The sequence below is a fragment of the Vulpes lagopus genome, chromosome X (assembly GCF_018345385.1).
Source record: "Vulpes lagopus strain Blue_001 chromosome X, ASM1834538v1, whole genome shotgun sequence".
In the NCBI taxonomy this organism is placed as follows: domain Eukaryota; kingdom Metazoa; phylum Chordata; class Mammalia; order Carnivora; family Canidae; genus Vulpes; species Vulpes lagopus.
In genome coordinates this window covers 51,636,280-51,661,009 of record NC_054848.1, presented here as the reverse complement: position 1 = coordinate 51,661,009, position 24,730 = coordinate 51,636,280, and the positions used below count along the sequence as shown (strand labels likewise).

The window sequence follows — 24,730 nt, the reverse complement described above, 5'->3', positions numbered from 1 at the left end:
AGAAAAGGTGATCCAGAGTAGTGATGCCATTTTGTTTACTTCATAAATACTTGTTGTCATGGAAACCTTTTCAATAAAAGACAATCTGAAGGCTCTACTGATTTCTGGGTGGCCATGTACTTTTTCCCTTAGTTCTATTCCATATACACATGATCCCAAAGGATGTGCAAAATGCTCTAAAAAAGCATCTTGCTCAAGTAAATTGTCTATGTAATGTTGAGTTCAATAAGAAACTATTTTAAACACTTTTTTGATCTTAAGGCTACATCCTATAATTTGTAAAAACAGGTGGCTATCTTTTTAAATCAAAAGTTAAAAGTTTTCAAACAAGCAGTTATTTCAAATAATTTGTTTCTGAATTGTTATATTTAGAAAATACTTGCCTTTGTATATATGACCTATTGTGTTCTGTGTACTCTTAGCTTTCTGCCTACTGCCTTTGAAAAATATTGCCTATGACATCATTTTACTCTCTCAAGAGCAACTGAGGGATTTTAGAGCACTTACAGCAAAAGTAAACAACAATAAAATCTTTCTACTCCTATTACACTTTAAAAACTCAAGCATTTTAAGTGGAAATTTTACAAGTAAGATACTCATTCAAGTACCAGACACGGGTATCATCAATTTTCATGACTTGAAAAAATTATTTACTTCTAACCATAGTTCTCTAAAAGCAAAGACTCAAAGATAGACTACAACATATATGTGCTGTCCCAGATAATTTGGTTTGAAGGAATTATGAGACACAGACTCTGGTTTCTCTACATACAAGTTCTCTTGGGAACTATAATTAGAGAGAAGTATATACCCTCTTCCCTCCAATGTGTCACCAAATATGTATGTAATCAACAGGAGCACGGTGATCTAGACTACAGAGAACAGATTTCAGAGTTGATTCGAAGGTGATACTGAGAACAAAGAACCAGGGAACTAGTACCAAAAGCTATCCTGTAATAACAGTGGTGACTGGGAGCACATAGGCTAATTCTCATCGATAAAAGGAGTGGAGGGTACAATGATAAACGTTCTGTGCCTACTATGTACCATTTTTTTTTAAAACAAACTTACAACATTTCTGTAAGGACAGTTTTATTATTCCCATGGTACAGTTGGGAGAAAGTTAGGCTCGAAAATATCTACTGATTTGTCCAAGGCCATTAAGATAGTAAGTGGCAGAGCCAGGACTAGAAATGCGTCCTGTCTATATCTGACTGCCTTACACTATTTCCACTATATTACAGGATCTCGGAAAACAAAACCATGCAAAAGAAAGAAAAACAGAGGTTGTAAATACTGAGTCGCACGTTGTGCATATTGATATCAAAGTCTGTAGGGCAATTCTGCTTCTTAGTTATGCAGACGTGTAAGAGCACTCAGGTCTCTGAGAATTGTGTGTGGGAGCAGCATCCTTCTTAGAATTGAGACCTACAATTTGTATCTCCAACCTGGAGACTTTTAGGGCTCTAATTAGAGTCAAAGGAGAAGGGAGAAGTTCCCAGTGACTGAGTTCCACATTATTGATTCTTTATGATACTCTGCAGCTGCTGAACAGGGGGTATAGAGGGGAATGAATCACTGGGTGCAAAGTGGGACTCAAATTCTACAAATCTGTGATTTCTAGGCCTCTTACTTTAGCAAAGAGGTTATGTGGTAGCACCATAATGAAGGTCTGGGTAGATGTTGAAGTGCTGGTTAGAGAGTACACAAAAGGATTATTAAAATTTTTAGGAAATAACATCTGGATATTCTTCACCAAAATATTTAGTGATAATTCTGTGCAATGCTGGAAATCATTATATTTTTCAGAAATAACTGGTCTAGCATCTATCTTTCTTGAGTCAGGAATTTCTACCTGTGGCCATTAGATGACTTTGACAATAATGCTACTTTGGCCTGGATTACATCCTGACCTTTATGTATGACAATAATGACCCCACATGGTTTACTTCAGTGATTTTAAAGGCCTCTGGTGCATCCTCATGAGACGTGGTGAGGATGGTCTACTTTTGGTCATGAAGCCATTTATGATTGATTCTCCTGGTGAGCAATGGCATACACATCTACAAAATGGAAGAACTGGGCTAGAGGTATTGTCTGGTATATATATACATAAAATCTGTACCCAAGTTTTCCAAAGTTTATTCCACAAAACAGTGCTTTTGTAGGATATTAACAGGTATTAAATGAAAAAAAGTGCTTCTGTGGTTGAATTAAATCTAGGAATCCTGAGTTACCAAGCTCCTCATGTTACTTTATTGCAGTACTTGCCAAAGTCTGTGTTATGCTAACATACAATAAATCTTCCTGAACAGAACCATAATATGTAGGTTTACATAAATTATTTGACCATAAAAATCATTTTTCATGGACCATGTCATGGAACTAATTTTCTCAGAACCCATGCCAGGAAACACTAGCCTAGACAAAGGCAAGAAGTTTGTTTAGGGGACAGACTTATGTACATACATGGCTAGTACTTGCAGGTATCAATCTTAATGGAGGCAACTAACCCCAGGAATCAAGGCTGTAATCATAGGTGTTAAGCAAAATTTGGGGCTAGACTTTTTTCCCCCTCCCTCTCTCCCTGGCCTACTATGTATTTTTCTAAAGTTTAGGTCTTCCCCTCTACCACACTCATGCTGCCAGTAATTGTCTTAAAAAGACCAAATGTAAAAATGCAAAAAATGATATATGAATATGTCTAGCCCATGTCATAGATCCTTCACTGCCTGAAATCCAAACATTTTAGCATAATAACTAAGTCTGTTTTCCATGCAGTTTTAACTTACCTTCCCCATTTCCCCAAATCTGGTCATTTTAATGACTTGCCATTCCTCAAACCCTCCATACATGTTTACTTATGTCTCTGTGCCTTTATTCTAACTGTGCCCTGTGCGTTGAATGCCCCCTTCCCTTCTGTCTTACTCAACTTCTTCCCAGTCATTTCCTCTTTATCCTTTAAGATTAAGATGTATTCATTATCACTGTCTCCTAATGTTTAACCTTTTGAGGTCAAGGATTTCATTTTATTCATCACTGCTCCCCCACAATGCCTACCAGAGTGTCTGGTGCATAGTTGGTACTCAATAGATATTCACCAAATGAATAAATAGATGAGTGAATGGATGGAAAGATAAAAGGACTAGCTAGTTGACTGGTTGGAAGGATGAACAGATAAATACATGGATGGATAAATGCTATGAAACTCGTCTCCTGAAGAATCATGCTGTGAATAGTGTTTCAGCATTGGAATCACCCTCTTGCATCTGGACATGTGTGGACATGTGATCCAAAAGTACCAAGGCAGGGCTGCTCTTGAGCATGGAGAATGGTAAAAGAGCTGGCATCAAGACAGTCTTCAACACTGGAAACCACAAGGATATTCATAGCATCCATGGTGATATCAGATCGTGGCCATGGGCTCTCTGAGCCATCCTCCCAACTAAAGAATCCTGGAGGTTGTTAAAACCTGCAAATCTGGGGCAGCCCCGGTGGCTCAGCGGTTTAGCGCGGCCTTCAGCCCAGGGCCTGATCCTGAAGACCCGGGATTGGGTCCCATGTCGGGCTCCCTGCATGGAGCCCGCTTCTCCCTCTTGTCTCTGTCTCTGCTTCTCTGTCTCTAATAAATAAATAAAATCTTTAAAAAAAAACCCTGCAGATATGCTAACAGTTTTGGGTCTCAGGTGTAAAGCTCAGTCTTGTAGTAGGACAGAGATTTCTCAAATATGTTAAAGTAAACCGCTGAGGAAAACGCTGAACATTTTAAACTCTCACATGTTCTAGGTTTCTTTTCCTTTTCTGGGGTTTGGCTGCTACATGAAATTCCTGAAAGGCCTACCATCTTCCATGGTCCAGGAAAGGCAAGAGTAAAAGCAGGGACTAATGCCATTTATTAAAAGCTGAGAACTCAAGAGTTGCCTAATGCAAAAATAAAACAAACAAACAAACAAATAAATAAATGTTTGGAGAGTAATAGGAGGGAAAGTGAGAAGGAGGAAAAGGTTAGAAGAGAAGATGACAGCTCAGGGCAATTCTTTCTTTCTTATTACATCTTGGAAACTGGAAGTATATCCTTGGGAAATACAGAGAAAAGTGAGACATGGCTGTGCACTTATTATAATTATAGGCTGTTGAAAAAGCCATAGTTAATTCACCAGACGGAAGGTCCTTTTTTGGATATATTTGTAAGTGTGTTTTTATATTAAAATTAGGCAAGGGGTGGTATATATATACAATGGAATATTATTCTGCCATTAGAAACGACAAATACCCACCATTTGCTTCAACGTGGATGGAACTGGAGGGTATTATGCTAAGTGAAGTAAGTCAATTGGAGAAGGGCAAACATTATACGGTCTCTTTCATCCGGGGAATATAAAAAATAGTGAAAGGGAATAAAGGGGAAAGGAGAGAAAATGAGTGGGAAATATCAGTGAGGGTGACAGAACATGAGAGACTCCTAACTCTGGGAAATGAACAAGGGGTAGTGGAAAGGAGGAGGGTGGGGGGATGGGGTGACTGGGAGACGGGCACTGAGGGGAGCACATGACGGGATGAGCACTGGGTGTTATGCTATATGCTGGCAAATCGAACTCCTATAAAAAAATATACAAAAATAAATAAATAAATAAATAAATAAATAAATAAATAAATAAATAAAATTAGGCAAGAGGTTCAAATTCCTGAAGCAATTAGCAATGTGTTTTTCAAAAGCAGCCAGAAGTGAACTGTGTATAAAGAAAGGCCTATCCTTGTTGTGAATGGGCAGTTCATAGCCTGAAGGTAGTCTGTAAGTGATCCACTCTGAGACTCCAACCACCCTTAGAAACACCAAAAAACACCAAGAGCTGCTAAGAAAACAAGCAGTGAACACGTAGATAGGGCTAGAAGCACAAAGGTAAAAAGTTCTGTGTTTTAAATATCTCTGAGTTAAGGTGATCCCATCACCCAACAGTAGACGGAACACTACAGACGAAGCCAGTTAGAAATCTTGAGGCCTCAACACTAAGCAAGCATCAGCTGTAGAGTACCAGTTCTTAGAGAACTAAGATACAAGGATAAACCTTCTGCCCTCTACTCCCTCAATAATCTGTGCATCCAGTCTACTTTTAGACACATAATACATCTTACTTCATTGTAACTGAGATAGCTAAAATTATTATGCAAGTCAAAAGACTCAATTCTAGACAGTCTAAACTTCTGAAGGCAGTGGATACATAATCAAAAGAAAGCTGATAAGCTTTTTCTGTGACTTTAGACCCAGGATCACAAAATGAGAGTGTCAGAAAGGTCCTTGGTAAATCTCATTGTCCCAATTTTATGATGGAAAATTGCCATTTTAGAATATATTATATTGTTTTGAGTGACAGAAAGAATAAAACAAAATTATAAGAATTCTCCTTCAGTATGATCAGAATGTCTATGTTAAACCCAAATCTTATGAAAAGGGAAGTCTACTGCTAGAAGAAGTACATTCTTCTAATGTAGAAGGGCCACTCTACATTTATGTTTTCTTTCCATTGTTTTGAGTAAAGGTGTGATGTACACTGAATTTGCAAGTTAATCATAAACTTGAGAAGGGTTTGCAGCAGAGAATCAGGAAATGTGGAGATAAGTTTAGCAAAATGAAAAGGTTTTTCAAACAATGGTTTTTAAGTGGGCATATACTTGGGATGCTATTGACATGGTACTTGAATACAATATATGATTCCCTTAACTACTAGAATCAGCTTCTTTAAGTTTGAGGTGATCAAGAGTGATTTCTGGTGATGTTCTCCCTGCCTGTTAGAATAGTTAAATATTATAGGGCACGCAAGTAACTCAGTGCAAAAGCCAACTGGGAAGTGCTTTAACTGCTTACCATTTAAATTACTAGTGACTTCACTGTCATAGTAAGCCCTCACATTTGTCTAGCACTTTGTCATTTACCAAGGATGTTCATGTTCATCATGCCTCTGTGAAAGTGATATCACTAAATTATAAATGAAGAAATTGAGGCTTAGAAGGGGCACAGTAAATAATGGATCTGGGCCTTTAACTTAGATCTGTCTGACTCCAAAGGCAAGGCCGCATACACAGTATCAAGAATCGTTGTATCTTGTAGACATTTCTTCAAGTTTGCCAGCCTGAGCTCTATTGCCCAGTATGGTGCCTTTGTACACAATTGACATTCAATAAATATCACAGAAGTAAACTGAAACAAAAGCCATTCACAGCGCTTCTCACCTTCTTTTCATTGTGTTGACTAAGCCCATTTAAACTTGAGCATTCTATCCAATAAATCAATTTGAAAACCTACTGTACCACTCTCTCCATGAAATTAAGTGACAGATTTATGCTGGACTAATATATGAAGTAGTGAAATTACTCCTTTTGAAAAGGGGTTCACTATAACCATGTCAGGAGTGTTTTATAATGGAAGATATCGGGGCACCTGGGTTTCTCAGTGGTTGAGCATCTGCCTCTGGCACAGATCATGATCTGGGGGTCCTGGGATCCAGTCCTAGATCAGGCTCCCTATTAGGAGCCTGCTTCTCCCTCTGCCTATGTCTCTGCCTCTCTCTGTGTGTCTCTCATGAATAAATAAAATCTTGTTTTTTAAAAAAGAAAGATGTTGGCTAAAACGTGAAACTAATTTTTAAGATTTGAACCCAAACTTTATAAGGACTTTTTTTTTTTACCATAAATCTTCACCTATGTTAAAGCAGGCTTACAATTCATATCAACAGATGGAAAGCCGAGGGGCTTCTGTACCTGGGAGCCCCCATCATTTACACACAATTCACAGAGGGCTAAATAATTGAGACCTGAGTGCATCAGAACTCTCACCATAGGGTTGTAATATTCATATGAAGAAAACTCCCTCCTATCAGTCCCTTGTCACCTTTCTTGGCTTCCCTTCTGCATTTCACCCCAGTCCTCCTCCTTCTTCCCAACAGTAGACCATAATTGTAGGATTTCTCTGTAGTACACCAAGCAAATAAGAGCATGGTTGGTCTTTGAGTCAGATATTTGAGTCTCATTTAATACGGCTGCCTGGGAAACTACTCACAGAGCATCTGCCTGCAAGGTCTGGGAGTACTAGACACTACTTGAGATGGCTCTGTTGCAACTGTCTCAAATTGAACCTGAGTCAATTCATTTGTAGTACTTTGGTCTGTTTAAAGACTATTATTGCCCTGTAAGGAGGGGCAGACACAGTTATCAGCATGAAGACCCTGAAGACCCACACAGAGTTAGGAAACAAGTTTGTTTCTGTAACCATGTACACAGGCAGACAAGGTACTGAGCACCCTACAAAAAATCAGAGATGCACAAGTGCTCTAAGGTAGCCTTGAGAAAATAAATAAATAAATAAATAAATAAATAAATAAATAAATAAATAATAAGCCTTGAGATGGGGAGGAGAAATGGCAGGATTCCAGCAACTCAGGTTTTCCAGGCTGATAATGAATAATCAGTTAGGAGGCTATAGTTTCAAGCATTCAGAAAAGGGCTTTTTTTCAAGTTCCATTTTCAAATCAAAGTAGACTGATGAGCCTGCTTTTCTCATGAAAGATGCCTCTTTTTGGAAGCTGCAAGAAACACCCTGCCATTGAGCAGATGTGAACATAAAGAAGTGAGGAATTTGGAAGGGGAAAATATACAAGTAAGCCAAGCCTTTCTGGAATGGTGACCGTGCTCACGGTAGACACAGGGTAGGGGACAGAGAGCTTATGATGAATGGCTGCCCTCAAAAAAGCTGTATCTTCCCTCTGTCAAGCTATTGTGCTCCTGAAAAAATGCTTTTGGAAGTTATCAATGGATTTGCAAAGAAAAGAAAATGATTAAAAGGCCTGCTCAACCCTGGGGAGAGATGCGATAGGAAACTGGTTCTGCTTGGCAGCCTAGTCATAGGCTCCAAAGAGAAGCAGCTTCTCATTCCAGGTGGCCTGCCCTACAATATAGAAGTAGTTAACTGAGATTATTCCTGGGTGTTCAGGGCCAGCCTGTACCTGGGTCATCCTGCACCTGTGATTATTCTGGATTCTGTAGTTCTCTCATCCTAGCTATCATTCAACACATAAGGCCAGTATCACTGTGTCCTCTGGGGACTCCATAGTCCACTCCACACTCACTCACCACCCCCTGATGGGTCCTGATCCCTGCTTCACACCTTCTGTTCCTATGCTGAGCCCCAGAGTGGGGCGTGACATGCTTAAGGATAAAGAAAGCCATTAGCTGGCTGATGGCCACATAGGATATGAAGGAGTCAGTCTGTATCTAGAGCAGAGCTGGCCACCTCAGAAGTACCAAAAAGGAAAATCTGGTTTAAAGAGAGAATGAGAGAATGAAAGAGGGAGAGGGAGGAGAAGGAGGAAAAGTATCATACCTCCCAGAGTCATCCCTGCTTCATAGCATTTCCGGAGGCGACAAGATGGACAATTTTTCCTTCGGAATTTATCGATGGTACAATCATTTCTGCTGGCACACAGGTACTTCTGTTTCCCTGGAAGAACAAACAGAATAGGAGATGCCCCATTAATGCATTTCCAGACTCTCTCTCCTTTAGTACTTCTAGGCAGAAAGGGCATAAGGATATATCCTGCCAGATGACAGAAGTGAACAGAGAATGGCCATTAACAATTTGATCACAGAGAATCATACCACCTGGGTTAATTCGATGCTTTTTTGTTTGGTTTTCATAGGTGTTTTTATAGAGATGCACAACTGAGGTCCTGCTGATACTTCCTTTATAAGGACCACTCACTGGTTTTTGAAAATAAGATATTTTACCTGTACTAAAAGCCATGAATGTCCATGGGAATGTGATCAATGACGGAAATTACTGCTCCCTTAGCATAACACAGCAGACTTGGACTTAGGCAATGTTTCTAACTCCTGACCTCTGTAATCATGCAAAGGATCATACTCAAGCTAAGATGGTGCCTGTTTTTCACAATAAAATTACAGGTAATAATTCAATGAAAGAGAACTACACAAGATTTCTCATTGTTTTTAAATTGTTAGTGATTGAGAGGGAAGGGCAAGATGGCAGAAGAGTAGGGGTCATCAACTCATCTGGTCCCACAAACTTACCTAGATAACTTTCAAAACAATCTGAACACCTACGAATTCGACCTGAGATTTAAAGAGAGAACAGCTGGAATGCTACAGAGAGAAAAGTTTTAGATTCTAACAAGGTAGGAAGGCAAAAAAAAAAAAAAATTAAAAGAATAAGGTGGGGGAGGGGAAGTGCAACTAGCAGGGCTAAAGCAGAGCGGCAAAAGCCTCCAAGGCAGGAAAGCCCAGCCCTGGAGAAGCGGGAACTTTAAAAATCCATGCCGGAATTTTCTCTGACATAAAAGTGCTTAGCAGGGAACCTGGGCAGAATCGCAGAAGGGACAGTGAAGCCTCAAGATTCCTGGAGTCATTATAAGAGGAGGGGCACTGCGGGTAAGCTCACTGCAAAGCGCGGTCCCATCATGGTAAAGGGCTGGAGCACCACAGGCCTTGGGGCATCTGGGAGAAGCTAGTTAAGTGGGCCAGCTCTGGAGCTGCCTTTACCCTAGAGCCAGGCAATGGACCGGAGGTGGCTGTACTCCATTTCCTTTGGGAGAGGCAGTCCCCGGGAGTGTGGGTCAAGCAGCACAGCGCCCCGGATCCCAGGGCGCCCAAGCAGACAAAGCCAGAGATCCTTTGTTCCTCCTAGGACAGGCAGAAGTGGGGAGGGCACAGAAAAGTGAGAACTCTCCTGCCACTGGGCACCCGGGGAGGCTGTGCAGATCAGTGCACCTGCGCCTGCCCCCAGGAGCATCTAAGGCCAGTGCAGACTGGGAGACTGCGGTTAGTTACTTGCCAGGAGCTCGACTCCAGAGCTGAAAATCAGGCCACTGGCCATTTTTGTTTTTCCTCGTGCCTGGGAGAGGCAAGGCATCTAGGGAACAAAGGCCTCACAGGATAAACCGCTCACACTGAGCCTGGCACCTGGCAAGGGGCAGGGCATCTCAAGCCAGGCACAGATACCTGAGAATCAGCACAGCAGACCCCTCCCCCAGAAGACCAGCTGGAAGAACAAGGGAAAAGCAAGTTTACTGAACAAGCAGTGCTGGAAAGTTCCAGGACCGAGGGAAAATAGTATATAGAACTAGAGGTTCCTTTTTTCACTTTTTTTCCATTATGACTCATTTTTGTATCAAACTAAAAATTCCCAGTATTTTTTCTTTTCCCACCTTAACTACAATATTTTACCAACTCTTCATTTAAGTTTTTTTCCTTTTTGACTTTCATATCTCTACAATTACATGTCTTAGATATATTTTTCACTTCTGGATTCCCTTCAACGTATTCAATTTAATTTGGTAGATATAAGAGACATGTGTATTTGCTTTTTATTTTTTTCTGCCTCAGTTTGTTTTACAATGGTGGAAATTAGTACCTTCTAAAACACGACCAACATACACCCAGAACCAAGTAGAATACAGTGTTGGTTCATTCCTCTTCCAATTTTCCCCCCTCTTTTATCTTGTTTATGTTTCTGTGGTCTATGTTGGGGCTTTCTAGAAGTACTGCTGGTTTATATAAATTTGGGATTAAGCATCTTCTAACATACAGAACAAAATACACTCAGAACCAAGAGGATCACCCTCTAGGACCCCTCAGGTAGATTACATTCTTTCTTCACTACTACTTCACATCCCCCCATTTTTTCTTTTTTCTTTACTTTTTTTTCTTTCTTCTTCTTCTTTGTTTTTGGCTTTTTATTTTTACTACTTTGTTTTAAAATTTGTTTTTCACTGTAGTGGTCCTTTTGTTTTATTTTGTTTTGTTCTTCTTTTTCTTTTATTTTCTGGTCTCTGACCTCTTTGGAATCATTTAGGGTGTATTTTACTTAGGTCGTGGATATTTTTGACTCAGCCCACTCATACAGCCACTCTGCACTGGACAAAATGACCACAAAAGAAAGAACCAGAAACAATACTCTTTGCCTCAGAGTTACAGAATTTGGATTTAAATACAATGTCAGAAATTCAATTCAGAAGTACAATTATAAAGCTACTGGTGGCTCTGTAAAAAAAGAATAAAGCACTGTAGAGACTTTATAGATAGAGTGCTCATTTCTGGGTCCCTATTCTGTTCCATTGATCTATCTACCTGTTTTTGTGCCAGTACCATACTGTCTTGATGATAAAGAAGATGTGTTATACACACACACACACACACACACACACACACACACACAATGGAATATTACTCAGAATTAAGACCCACCATTTGCTTTGACGTGGATGGAACTGGAGGGTATAATGCTGAGTGAAATAAGCCAATCAGAAGACAATCATCATATGGTTTCATTCATATGTGGAATATAAGAAATAGTGAAAGGGGTTATAAGGGAAAGGAGGGGAACTGAGTGGGAAAAATTAGAGAGGGAGACAAACCATGAGAGACTCCTAACTCTGGGAAACAAAGGGTTTCAGAAGGGGAGGTGGACAGGGTGTTGGGGTAACTGGGTAACAGGCACTGAGGAGAGCACTTGACTGGATGAGCATTGCGTGTTATACTATACGTTGGCAAATCGGACTTAAATAAAAACAAATGTAACAAAATTTAAAAATTAAAGAATAAATTGTTACTGGTTACATCCCCAATCCTACAGGTTATAAAAATCAAATGGAGATAAAGCTCACTCTTTGTGAAGTGAATCACACCAGGTGAAAGGAAGTCTTCTGCAGCCAGGAGAAGAAAAACAATTGCTGTCATGCATGTCTGTGGAGTTTTCACAGATACACAGACACATACTCACACATGTACACATATGCTCAGACCCAGAGATTCTCAGGATCACAGCTGCTCAAGAAAGGCATGAAGGTCCACTCAAATCACTGATTTTACTCAATATTTTGTCTCCATGCTCCTAACACAGGCCTGGCATACAGGTATACAGCAGGCCCTCAATAAACACTGATGAAATGAATACACTAGTGGAACAGGGATATCCACAAGCACACAGAGTCAGCACCAGATGTAAGCAGACACACACACCCTGCTGCTCTGAAACATGCAGAACTTCTCATGCTTGGGCCCTGTGACAGACTGGGCTTGTGCATCCCCTTGCTCCACCCCTTTTTCTATTCAAGTCCCTCTTATTTACTGCTGCACTTTAGTTTATGGGAGACAGTGGGATTTTAGGGAGACTTCTTTTGGCAGAAGAGGCATATCTGTGGTAGGGAAAAGGAAGAAAAATTGAAGAGCAATTGCTGTTGGGTAAACAGGGAGAAAAACACATACATTTAGCTATAGCTTGTCTCTTCTCTCCCTTTTCAGCCTAACATGTACAGATGAAGCACGGAAAACACACGGATTATAGTAGGCTATTTTATGTAGGAGATTCAGTAGTAGCCAGGTCAGCAAAACCTTTGTTTTTCTCCCTTCCTCCTTTTCTCCCTTCCTCACCCTGCTCCTTCCCCTCTCATTCCCTTCTCTTTGTCAAAGAATTCCAAAAAGCTAGGCTTAAAGAACTGTTAAAAACCATACATCATAACCTTTTCATTCCAAGAATGAGTTCTGGGACAGTGACTTGCCTGTAGAACACTCAATTGGAGCCCATGATGGAAGAATAGTACTACTTAATAGGTACCTAGTATGAACTAAGCCTCCGTTCGCAAGTTTACATGCCATTTAAATTAATAATCTCAGCAGTGTTTTGAGGCAGACACTACTATTACTTTTACTTAACAGACAAGAAAACCAAGGCCTCTAAGCCAGTACTCCTTCTACCATCCCACAAGATTTTTAAAAGATTTTATTTATTTATTTATTTATTTATTTATTTATTTATTTATTCATGAGAGACACAGAGAGGCAGAGACATAGGCAGAGGGAGAAGCAGGCTTCCTGCAGGGAGTCTGATGTAGGACTCAATCCCAGGACCTTGGGATCAAGACTTGAGCCGAAGGCAGACACTCAACCACTGAGTCACCCACGTGCCCCAATTTTATAAACAGAACACATAATTCACTAACAGTCTTTTTTTAAAAGTAGGCTCCACATTCAGCATGGAGCCCAGTTTGGGGCTCAAACTCATGACCCTGAGATCAAGACCTGAGCTGAGTTCAAGAGTTAGACACTTAACCAAATGAGCCACCCAGTGCCCCATGAACTGCCTTTCCTGCTGCAAACTGAGGATTGTTCCATGTACACAGAAAGGAGAGCTTATGAGTGTCATTCAGTTTAGGAGTATCAACTCCCAGAAGGGAGGCTCTGTATCTAATTTCAGTGGGTTCACATCCAGTGCCATGGGTATTCTAGAACAGGCACATCCCCAAAGTTTTGGTGCTTCTGCAACCCTCCGAACTTGTTTTCACATTAATTAGTTATATAGGATCATTACGAGTACTTCATTGAAGAATCTCTTCTTCCACAAGAAAATACTCGCTCCTGAACCCTAGTTCACAAAGGAATTGTTGCAGAGCCACTGGATTAGGGCTTCCAGAGGAGTTCTAGATTCCACTGCTAAAAGTAAATCACCCTCTGAATGAGGAAAGTTACAGTCGAAAAAGTATGAAAAAAAAAGTATGAAAGCACTAGCTATAGTTTTTACTTAGTCCCAGAGTGTCTTTTGGCCTAAATCAATGTGACCTAAAACACAGATAACCTTTATAATTTACTCAGGAACAAGGGCAAAGCTCAGCACAACCAATGCCACCATGCATTTAACATTCATTGATCATTTATTATGGGCCAGACCTGGTATTAGCTGTTGAGGTTACAGGGGAAAATCTCTGTTAAACAAAAATGTTTCAGTCCCTGATAACAGATAGAACACTAGGCTGGAAGTCACAAGATTAGAATCCTTGTTCAATCTTATTACTAACTCACTATATGACCTTGGACAAGTCCTTTATCCTCTCTGAGCTCTATTGTAATATGTAATGGTTGAACTGGAAAATCACTAAAACCTTTTCCCAGCTCAAGAGTCTTTATTATTTTATTTTATTTTATTTTATTTCTAGTGTAGTTAACATACAGTATTATAGTAGTTTCAGGCATACAATACAATTCAACAATTCCATATCTAGCTCAAGAAGTCTCAAATGATACCTGGATTTTATCCGTAATATATTTGTGGAGGCTTTCATATAAAGGTCACAAGTATTACCAATAAGTAAGACATTAAGCAAAACAATGGTCTCTTGTCCCTCAACTCTCTTTTCTAGGATAGTAACTTAATGTTAACACTGCCTCTTATATCTGCAGTTATTCGGTCTTTTCTCTTTGTTTTCTACAGTCCTTCAAGAAATCAAGGCATTTAACAGTATCAGAGAGGCACTGTTATTGCAAGTCATATGCAACATTATGTAAAAATAACATGCTTATACATGTGTGTACCGATGTATGTGTGAATGCACATGTGTATGGGTATATACTCACAATGGGGTTCCTGAATTCTATATTTGTATATATGTGTATGTGTGATCACATGAAGTATATAACATATTAAATCATATGAATGCATACATATGACACCTGTGTTTCTTTTCATCAGAATAGTAACTTTAAAGTTTTAAGTGACACTGAATGTTGACAGAGTAGTTGAGGGTCCCAAAGATGGATATGGAAGGAATCTCCTGAAAGTGGAATTGTGACTCATCTGTACAGTTTGGATTAAGAACAAAAACGGATGGAACAACCTCTCAAGTTTGCTTCCAAACCATTTCTCCTGCGTGAATTACCAACTTCCCCAAATGATGGCAGAGCCAATGTACAATCACTGGGTTGCTGTTACTTCTTTTCTATTTATTCTACCTCTCCAATATGGCTGAAGTTAACAACTTTCTTAATTATAGCAGTTAATTAAAATATAATACATAGTAACATAATTATACATATTTATATATAGCAACTATAAAACACATAACATTTAGTAACAATAAGTGAAAAGTAGGATATAAAATATAATAATATAAGGTTAAAAATGTCCCATTAGCTTACAAAAGTTAATCTTGTACAAAGGGGTATAATAAGGATTATTGTACACCCTATTATATAACTAACGAAAACGATGCTAAAACAAAACTGATCTTCCTGGCATCACACTTAGTTTGCTCCAAATCACAGTCCATAAGGCTAAACATCTCCCAGATTGGAAAGAATTTTAAATAGTATTTCATCACAATACACCCACTCCTCTGTACAAGGCTTGAATCCCCTTTGTAACATCCCTGTAAAGGGTTGCCCCACCCTTTCATGAATTGCAGCCCATTCCATTTCTGGACTCTGTCATAAGGCTGCTCCTTCCAGGAAACTCAGTATTTGTCTCCTGGTAGCCAGAGCCCCACTGGGTCTAATTATAACTACAACATCTTTGGACTGTAAAAGATATTAAAAGCCTTATAACAAAATGCTACAGTGTGATGCCTGACTCTTCGTTTATGAAAATGGACACTAAATATTGAAATGATATGTCCCAAGACATAGGAAGTTGGTGACACAGCTAGAGAAAAATCTGGCAACTGCATTCAATGGAAATGTAGTATGGGTGGGTGTAGCCTCAAGACAGAGCACTCTGTTGGTGTTAGGTATCTTTGTTCATTGTCTAGTAAGTATATGGCCCTGTGTATGCCTTCTCAGTATTCAACTGACAGAAGTATAAGTGACATCTGCACCTGCCTGCTCCAGGTTGGCCCTAGAAAATCCTCTATTCCCATGCGGTAGCCTAGGTGACTGAATAATTAACACAGACAACACAAACTCTTATCTATCTCCTCCTTCTCAGATTCTACAAATATTGTACCTAGCTCTTTGACACTGTTGACCTCCAACAGCAAGGTTATATCAACAACCTATAATCAGTCTGACAAGAAATGTCATTGTGAAATTTTTGGCAAAATACAAAAATCTCCTCTTGCATTGAAGGAAGTAAGTCTACACTCTAGAATTGCAAACAAGTTGCACATTTAATGCTTGACAAATATCCTATTAGAACAGCTACAAACCCTTGACTACCATGAATGATCACATAATGGGATAGCATGAGGTCCTCTGCATGTCAGCTGGCTCTGAAATCCTTCACTGCCTGATGGTGTTCTGCATGTTTCTTCGTTGTCCTATTCTTCCATCATAAAGCTTAAGTAAGATCCAAAACTCCAGCAGTAACAGAGGTCATGAGAACAACTTCAGATATTTTTTCCATAGACTTCCCACTTCTATTGGTTTTTGTCATCCCCATTGGTGCTGCCATGCAGTATGAGTTGAGGTCAATGTTTGACTAGGCTTCTTTTAATATGTTCATTTTGAAAAATCCTACTTAAAGCAGATCAGGTAAGGCAAGGGAGTTACCCACCACCTGCAGTATCATATTATGCAAATGAGAGGATCAAATCACCATGTTTCATCATGAAGCTACAGGAAAGACTGAAGAACATAGGACTTCTCACACTTAGCATCAGTTTAGTGTGAATGTGGGACTTACATGAACGAAACTAAAAAAATATTGAGGAATATAAGATAAGATCTGAATTAAATGGAAAGATGTACAGTATTCCTAGATAGAAAGATATAATATTGTAAATATGTTGGTTCCCTCCCCCTCAATGAAATATACAAATTAAAAACAAGTAAAACAAAATCTCGACAAAATAGTCTCAAAGTTTACCTGAAGAAGTAATATGTGCAGTATTGCCAAGACACTTTTGATAAAGAAGAGTCGTAAGACTTTTCCTATCGAACATTTGAAGTATTATAATGCCATAATAATTACAGCAGCTTGATAATGGCTCCAGTATAGATTGATCAGTGGAAGTGACCAGAAAAGACAGAAACAGACTCCATATATATGTTATTCGAATCAGTGAAGAAAAGATGACTTATTCACTAAATGGTGTCAGAACAACTGGCTAACCATTTTGGAAAGAGAATAAACTTAAATTACTAGTTGAAACCAAAATAACTCCATGTAGATTAAGTATGTCAATGAAAACAAAAACAAAAGGAAATCATTAAAGTACTATTAGAAAATATAGGTATTTTTTAACTTTTAAAGGTAAAAAAAGGCTTTTTAAAGGACAGCAATAATGAAACATAAATGAACATTTTAATAGACTTGACTCGAAAACATTTAAACTTTCTTATAAAACTTAAAGACAACCACAAACTAAGGAAAACATATTGGCATCAGATATGCAAAAACAGTGGTCAATTTCCTCGGATATATAAAGATGAACAGTGCAATAGAAAATGGACAGCAGACATGAAAAATAAAAGAAGAAATATAAATGATCAATAAAATATGAAAATTGATTTCAACTTCGCTAGAAACCACAGGAATGCAAATTAAATAAGATATCACTTTCATAAGTCAGATTGGTAAAGAATAAATAACAAATATTGGCACAGAAATACTACTGGTGGGAGTATAAACTTTTAAGAGTGATTTTGAAACATATCCAAAAAAAAAGGTTAAATACACATAACCTTTAAACAGTAATCCCATTTCTTGGAATCTTTTTATAAGAAAAGTACAAAATAGAAGTTCAATATAGCATTATGTAAATAGGGACTATTGGAAAAATTCAAATGTCCAACATTAAGGGGATGACTAAATTATTCCATATTTATGAAGTAGAATGCTGTGCAGTTACTTTTTTTTTAACTTTTAAAGGTGTTAACAATATTCTGTTTTGTAAAAACAAAAACAGAAATTAAGTTACCAAACAAGCTATTTTATTGAATCCCACCTTTAATACCTAAGGCTTCAAAGCACATCTATTCAAGTTTTTTAAAATTTTATTTATTTATTTATTTATTTATTTATTTATTTATTTATTTATAAGAGAGAGAGAGAGAGAGAGAGAGAGGCAGAGGCATAGACAGAGGGAGAAGCAGGGTCCCTGCAAGGAGCCTGATGTGGGACTCGATCCCAGACCCTGGGATCATGCCCTGAGCTGAAGGCAGATGCTCAACCACTGAGACACCCAGGCGTCCCACGTTTTTTTTTTTTCTATTGCAATAAAACCTTTTTACAAGTGAAATATTACATAAAGGCACTCTACATAGAAAACAGATAAAATTAAACTTCATCTGCCTGAAGAAGGCATAGGAAAAACTTAGAACTCATCCTGCTACACACACCTCTCCTTTTCTCTCCTCTGCAGCCTTAGCATTGTGGTATACCTTAGAGAAACTCTGTAGGAGTCCCCAGAACTTTGAGAAAAAGTTAACCCATCCCCCAAGTCTCCTATTTTATGGATTAAGAAACTGAGACTCAGAGAAGGAGGAGGGGGAAACCTTGCTTAAGTCTATAGCATGAGTCAATGTCACAATAGGGACAAGAATCCAGGCTTTCGTATTCCTAGTCCAACAGTTTAATGCTATTCTCATATGAGATAATACATGTGAAAATAGCATAAAAAGCATAAAGCATTATACAGATCTTATCTATTATTATTTAAATAATGAACTCCTTGAATGTCAGAAGAGACAAGGACCTCTGCAGAGATCATCTAGTCCAACATTCTCATTTTGCAGATGGGGAAACCAAGATTCAGAAAGCAGAATGGACAAGACCAAGATTAAGTAATCAGTCAATGACAGTGATGAGATTAAAACTCAAGCTATATTCTCTGCACATTTGCTTTATTATTTCAAAATAATTTTCATATTCATTATCTTGTTGAGCCTTTCCTCAAAGGAGGGAGGGTACAAACTATTATCCTCAATTTATATATGAGGAAACCCGAGATACAAAGTGCTTACTGATACCAAAGAACATAGCTCAGTTTCAATCTAGGGTACATATACTTTCTATTTAACCACTATAACTGAGAAAATATCTTATTTGTCTCTGTCCTCACTTATGTGACCTGAATGTTCTACATCTACCCATACTACCTCTTCAAAGTGTGAAGAATGAGTAACACTTGACTTCCTGGGGAGAGTAATGGAAAGAAGGGGGGAATCCCACTGTGCTTTGGTTGGGTACTATTCAAGGTACCTTCAAAGATGCCACTTCATTTAATTCTCATCAAAACTCTCTTTCTTGTAGCTACTATTCCTATTTTAGAATTGAGGAAAGTAAGTCTCAGAGATGCTGAGTGACTCACCTACAGTCACCACCTAGTAAGTGGCAGAAGCAGGATCAGAAACCAGGTCTGTATGACTTGTGATGTTGATGTTTGCCCTTGTCAATGCATTATCTCTTCTCAGATGGATCCTGACACTATGCTTCAAAGACAGAGGCAGGGCAGAATAGTAAAAAAAGAGGAGGAAAGAGGAAGAACTGAGGACTAGCCTTTCTGTTACACTGAATCACTATGTAACTTGGTGCATTATCTCTACTTCTCTCTTGACCTTGGTTCCCTTAGTTTGGAAGGGAATGTTGTAGGCACTAAGAAAATAGTAGCAACCTAAGGAAGGGTGGGTTCAGAAGTCTTCTACTCATAGTGGAATTTATGATGCATGTCTCAGAGTTCTCTTCAGCATGATTCAAGGAAGACTGGAGTCAGTCTGCATTCTTATCTTGTTTTTTTAATCTCAACTCTTGACTTTAAGGGCTTCCCCTGAAAAACAACACTACTCTATAGAAAAAAGGAGCTAAGTGCTTTCTCCCGAGTGACCTACATAGACTGGAATAAGCCCAAGGCCTGTTTAGGGTCATGCATCCTATAGATATAACTTTTTCTGGAGCCAGGACAGCCTAGAACCTCTGGCCTAATCATCCAAGGACTTCTCTTCTTTGAAAAGCAATTTCAAGCATTGTTGATGCCTTGTAAATTTTTCCCCCAAGATACTGCTTTTGGGCCTGTGGAACTGGCTGGACAACACCAGGCACACAGTCTGGACCTGCCAAATAGAAATTCTTCTGTGAAAAGGACTTGAAAGGTAGCAGAGTCCCTTTGATTCCATGGATGTGACCATCTTCCCACCTGCCCTACCCACTCAGAAACACGGTATCAGTTAACCCAGTACCATGGATGGACTCTCAGCCAACGCTTTATAGGGAGGTTTCTTAGGAATGTTTATAAATAATAAAACTTCTCATTTTTTTTGAACTAATGGTTAACTCTAGTGATGGGGAACAGGAATCAGGCCCAGATTTATCTCCTTTGCCCAGATTGCTCTCCTTTGCATAATCTGTCCCTAACTCCCTAAAATGGAAGTGTAAAGACCTGTGGACTGACAATCAGAAGAGTAGGAGTCAGGGCATCTGCCTGGCTCAGTTGGCTGAGCCTCCAACTCTTGGTATCGGCTCATGTCATGGTCTCAAGCCCTGTTTGGGGCTCTGTGCTTGGCACAAAGTCTTCTTGTCCCTCTCCTTCTGCTCCTCCTCCTATGCTTGCCCTCTCTCTCTCTCTCTCAAAAAAAAAAAAAAAAAAACAACAACAACAAAGGATCTTAAAAAACAGAAGAAGAGCAGGTGTCAAATCCTGGCTCCAACTGCCCCCAACAAGTCCGAGCTTTGTATTCTCATCTAAAAAATGAGAATGGGGATGCCTGGGTGGCTTAGCGGTTAAGCATCTGCCTTCGGCTCAGGATGTGATCCTGGAGTTCTGGATCGAGTCTCACATTGGGCTCCCTGCAGAGAGCCTGCTTCTCCCTCTGCCTATGTCTCGCCTCTCTCTCTCTCTCTCTCTCTCTCTCTCTCTCTCTCTCATAAATAAAATCTTAAGAAAAGAGAATAAACATAATGGCATTGTCTACTTCATAAAGTTATACAAAACAAATGGTACAGAATACACTTTCAAGTGATCTGTAAAAGGAAGAATGTTAGATACATTAGAAGAGTTATAGGTCATGTTACTGAACTTGTCTTCTATTTCCCTCCATCAGCAGCCATCTTTTGATCACGCTGCTCTCTTCACTGGCTCCTGCCATGGTCACAAACATTCCAGCTTCTCCATGCTCTGAACACACACACACACTCTCCTCTGCTAAAATGAACCTTTTAGTGTTCAGTTCCAAGCCATCTTCCCTAACTACTGCCACTAACATGGGCCTCCTGCTTCAAGAAGACCAGAAGCAGAAAAAGGAAAAGCTGACAAGTTAGATGGTGGCTAGATCACGAATAGCCCTCAATGCCATGCTATACAGTTTATATTTTCACATAAGGAAGTATTTGAATCTATCCAGTGAGTTCATCCATAGAAGGTGTTTAATAACTATCCTCTGATGGTTAAATAATTTTTGAGTGTACACTTACTATGTTCTAGGCACTATCCTAGGCAACCAGGGAAACAACAATGCATAATACAGTCAAAGGCCTTGCCTGCACGGTAAGTGATATTTTGGTGAAAACAGACAAATATTGAATAAATGGTAAATAGTAAATCAAATATTTTCCAATGGTGATACATGCAATGAAGGAAATAAAACAGGTACTGTGATAGAATGGAAAAATTAATTGAGGTAGAGTCGGGAAAGATTCAATGAGGATGTGGCATTTGAGCTGACAGCTGAATAATTAAGGAGCCAGACTTGCAAAGAGCCAGAGGAGGAACAGTCTCAGAAGAAGGAGCAGCAAACGCAAAGCCTTACTGTCATAAATGAATTTGGTGTGTTCTTGGAATAGCAAGGTGGTCAGTGCAGCTGGCATATGATAAGGGAAGGGATGTGGTAGTTGATGGGTGGCAAAACCAAGTTGCACAGGGTAGTAATTCTCAGCCTTGGCTACAAGTCAGAAATACCTGCAGAGATTTTACAGAGTATTGATGCCTGGTTTCACTCCCAGTGGTTCTAATTCAATAGACTGGGGGGAAGGGTGGGCACTATGATTTTTTAAGATGTCCCCCCACTGCTTGTAACGTGCAGCTAGGGGAGGGAACTGCTGATGTTGGACCCTGCAAGTGAGTTAATACCTTATGCATTTTTTTAAGGTAAAGGTCCAATGTTATTCTTTTATTTTTACATTTTAAATTAATTAATTAACATATAGTGTATTATTAGTTTCAGAGGTAGAGTTTAGGGATTCATCAGTTGCATATAATATCCAGTGCTCATTACATCAAGTGCCCTTTTTAATGACCATTACCCAAGCTGCCCCATCCCCCCACCCACCTCCCCTCCAGTAAACTTCAGTTTGTCTACTATAGTTAAGAGTCTCTTGAGGCACCTGGGTGGCTCAGTGATTGAGCGTCTGCTATCAGCTCAGGGCATGATCCCAGTGTTCTGGGATTGAGTCCTGCATCGGGCTCCCTGTGGGAAGCCTGATTCTCCCTCTGCCTATGTCTCTGCCTCTCTCTTGGTGTGTGTCTCACGAATAAAATCTTTTTAAAGAAGTCTCTTATGGTTTGTCTCCTTCTCTGATTTTGTCTTCTTTTTCCCTCCTTTACCTTCCTCCATGTTCATCTGTATTGTTTCTTAAATTCCATATAGGAGTGAAATCATATGGCATTTATTCTTTCTCTGACTTATTTTGCTTAGCATTCATACCCTGTTAGTTCTATCCACGTCATTGCAAACAGCAAGATTTCATTCTTTTTGATGGCTGAGTAATATTCCATTATATACAGAATTAAGTATATAATGGAATATATATGTATGATTATATATAATATATATTTATGTAATATATATAAAAGCAATGTCCACAATAGCTAAAATATGGCTTATGGATTTTTATAGCTAATGCCAGATTAACAACAGGACAAATGCTTGACACTGGAATAATATTTGACAGTTTACAAAGCCCCTTGCTGTTTTTGTTCCACTGGAGACTACTAAGAGGTTCAGGCTACTCAGATAAGTACTTTGGGGAGCACCAAACAGATGATGATCTTCAGATGGGATTTGGAAAGATCATCTGGGAGAAGTACAGGCTCCAAACTCACCAAGGAAAACACACCACAAGGAAGAGCCAGCTCACTTCTGTCAAGGTCATTTGACATTTGGTCAGACCCAAGTTTTATGTTCTTAAGCTGTCTTCCCTTGAGCTCTGTCCAGTGTTGTGCTGGAGTTGGCTTATCATGACTCATAAAAACCGATTCTGAACATCTCTTCCCAATTTCACATTCAGTACTATAATATTGGTGGCTTTATATCAGCCCTGATAGAGGAGTATCTACAGCATGGAAATTAGCAACCACTACAAAATCAAGGCTCCCCACTGACCTTTACCCCTTCCAGGCAAAAATCCAGTTAACTGACACACAACTGGTTCTGCCCTAGTGGTAGTTTCACTTTGTTCTAGTTGGGTCTGAACCCCTTGTGCTTTTGCTGATACTTTTACCTGAGCACACCTCTGGGGTTTGGTAATATAACTGCAACCACAGCTTGTATAGATTCATTTGCATTTCAGAGAAATTTTGCCAGCTTCACAGGCTTTACCCAATAGATGTCTATAAATAACATTTCTTTAAATGGAATTTGCATTTAAATGTAAAGATTGAACATTCTTAAAAAAAACTCTGTATTGAACAACTTAAGGTCAATAGAATAACTTTTTTGGAAGATGAACAGTAACTATTTCATTTATAAATTTTATCAGATCAGAATTTTGCAAAATGGTCATCTTACAACATTTGTGGAGGAAAATTTGGCAAAAGCCTTCAAAATTAAAATATACACATGCTTTGACCCAGCGCATGTTTACACGTGTGAGATATCATTTATACAGGAACATTCACTACAATATTGTTTACAATAGCAGAAGACTGGAAACAACATAAATACCCATCAATATAGTCATACAATACAGCCATTAAAAAGTAAAGCAATTAAATATATATACTGATGTGGAGCAATCTCCAAGATACATTATAAAGTGAAAAAAAAAAAACAAAGATGCAAAACAATAGAGAGCACTAGTTCTGTGAGGAATACTGACATACTGACTGATATATTGATACACTTAACATCGATATTTATATGTTTATAAGTACACATACTATGTCTACAAGGGTACACAAGAAACTAATGAATAGCGGTTATCCCTCAGAAAGAGAACTGCATCCACAATAGCCAAACTCTGGAAGGAGCCTCGGTGTCCATCGAAAGATGAATGGATAAAGAAGCTGTGGTCTATGTATACAATGGAATATTACTCAGCCATTAGAAACGACAGATACCCACCATTTGCTTCAAGGTGGATGGACCTGGAGGGTATTATGCTGAGTGAAGTAAGACAATCAGAGAAGGACAAACATTATATGGTCTCATTCATTTGGGGAATATAAAAAAATAGTGAAAAGGGATAAAGGGGAAAGGAGAGAAAATGACTGAAAATATCAGTGAGGGAAACAGAACATGAGAGACACTTAACTCTGGGAAATGAACAAGGGGTAGTGGAAAGGGAGGTGGACAGGGGGTTGAGGTGACTGGGTGATGGGCACTGAGGGGGGTACACGGGATGAGCACTGGGTGTTATGCTATATGTTGACAAATTGAACTCCAATAAAAAAAAAAAGAAAGAGAACTGCATGTCTGAAGGATGGGGGTTCAGAATTATCTGTCACTCTTTAACCTTTTCTGATTTTAAAATTTTGTATCATGTACATGTATTTCCCATTCCAAATATACATTTAAAATCAGCACAGCTCTGTTATGAATTTCCCTATGACCTTGAGACAAATCATTTCTCCTATTCGGGCTTCAATATCCCTAACTGCAAAAGGGAATCATATTCCATAATACTTCAGACAGAAAACCAAAAAGAGTTCCCAGCACATTATATTTCCCAGTTTTAGTGTTACCATTCACAACAGGTGTGTTGCCTGTCATGACACTCACACTGTAATTAGGGAAGCTGCACTTC

General features: G+C 39.0%; 1 protein-coding gene across 1 annotated transcript in view; it reads right to left on the bottom strand.

The window, feature by feature from the left end:
* The window catches only part of AR (androgen receptor), a 194,426-nt gene that overhangs the window by 30,527 nt on the left and 139,169 nt on the right, over positions 1-24,730 (bottom strand). Inside the window, exon 3 of the mRNA XM_041740757.1 lies at positions 8,375-8,491. Within this exon, the coding sequence (XP_041596691.1) occupies positions 8,375-8,491 (117 nt within the window). The remainder of the gene's footprint in view (positions 1-8,374; positions 8,492-24,730) is intronic.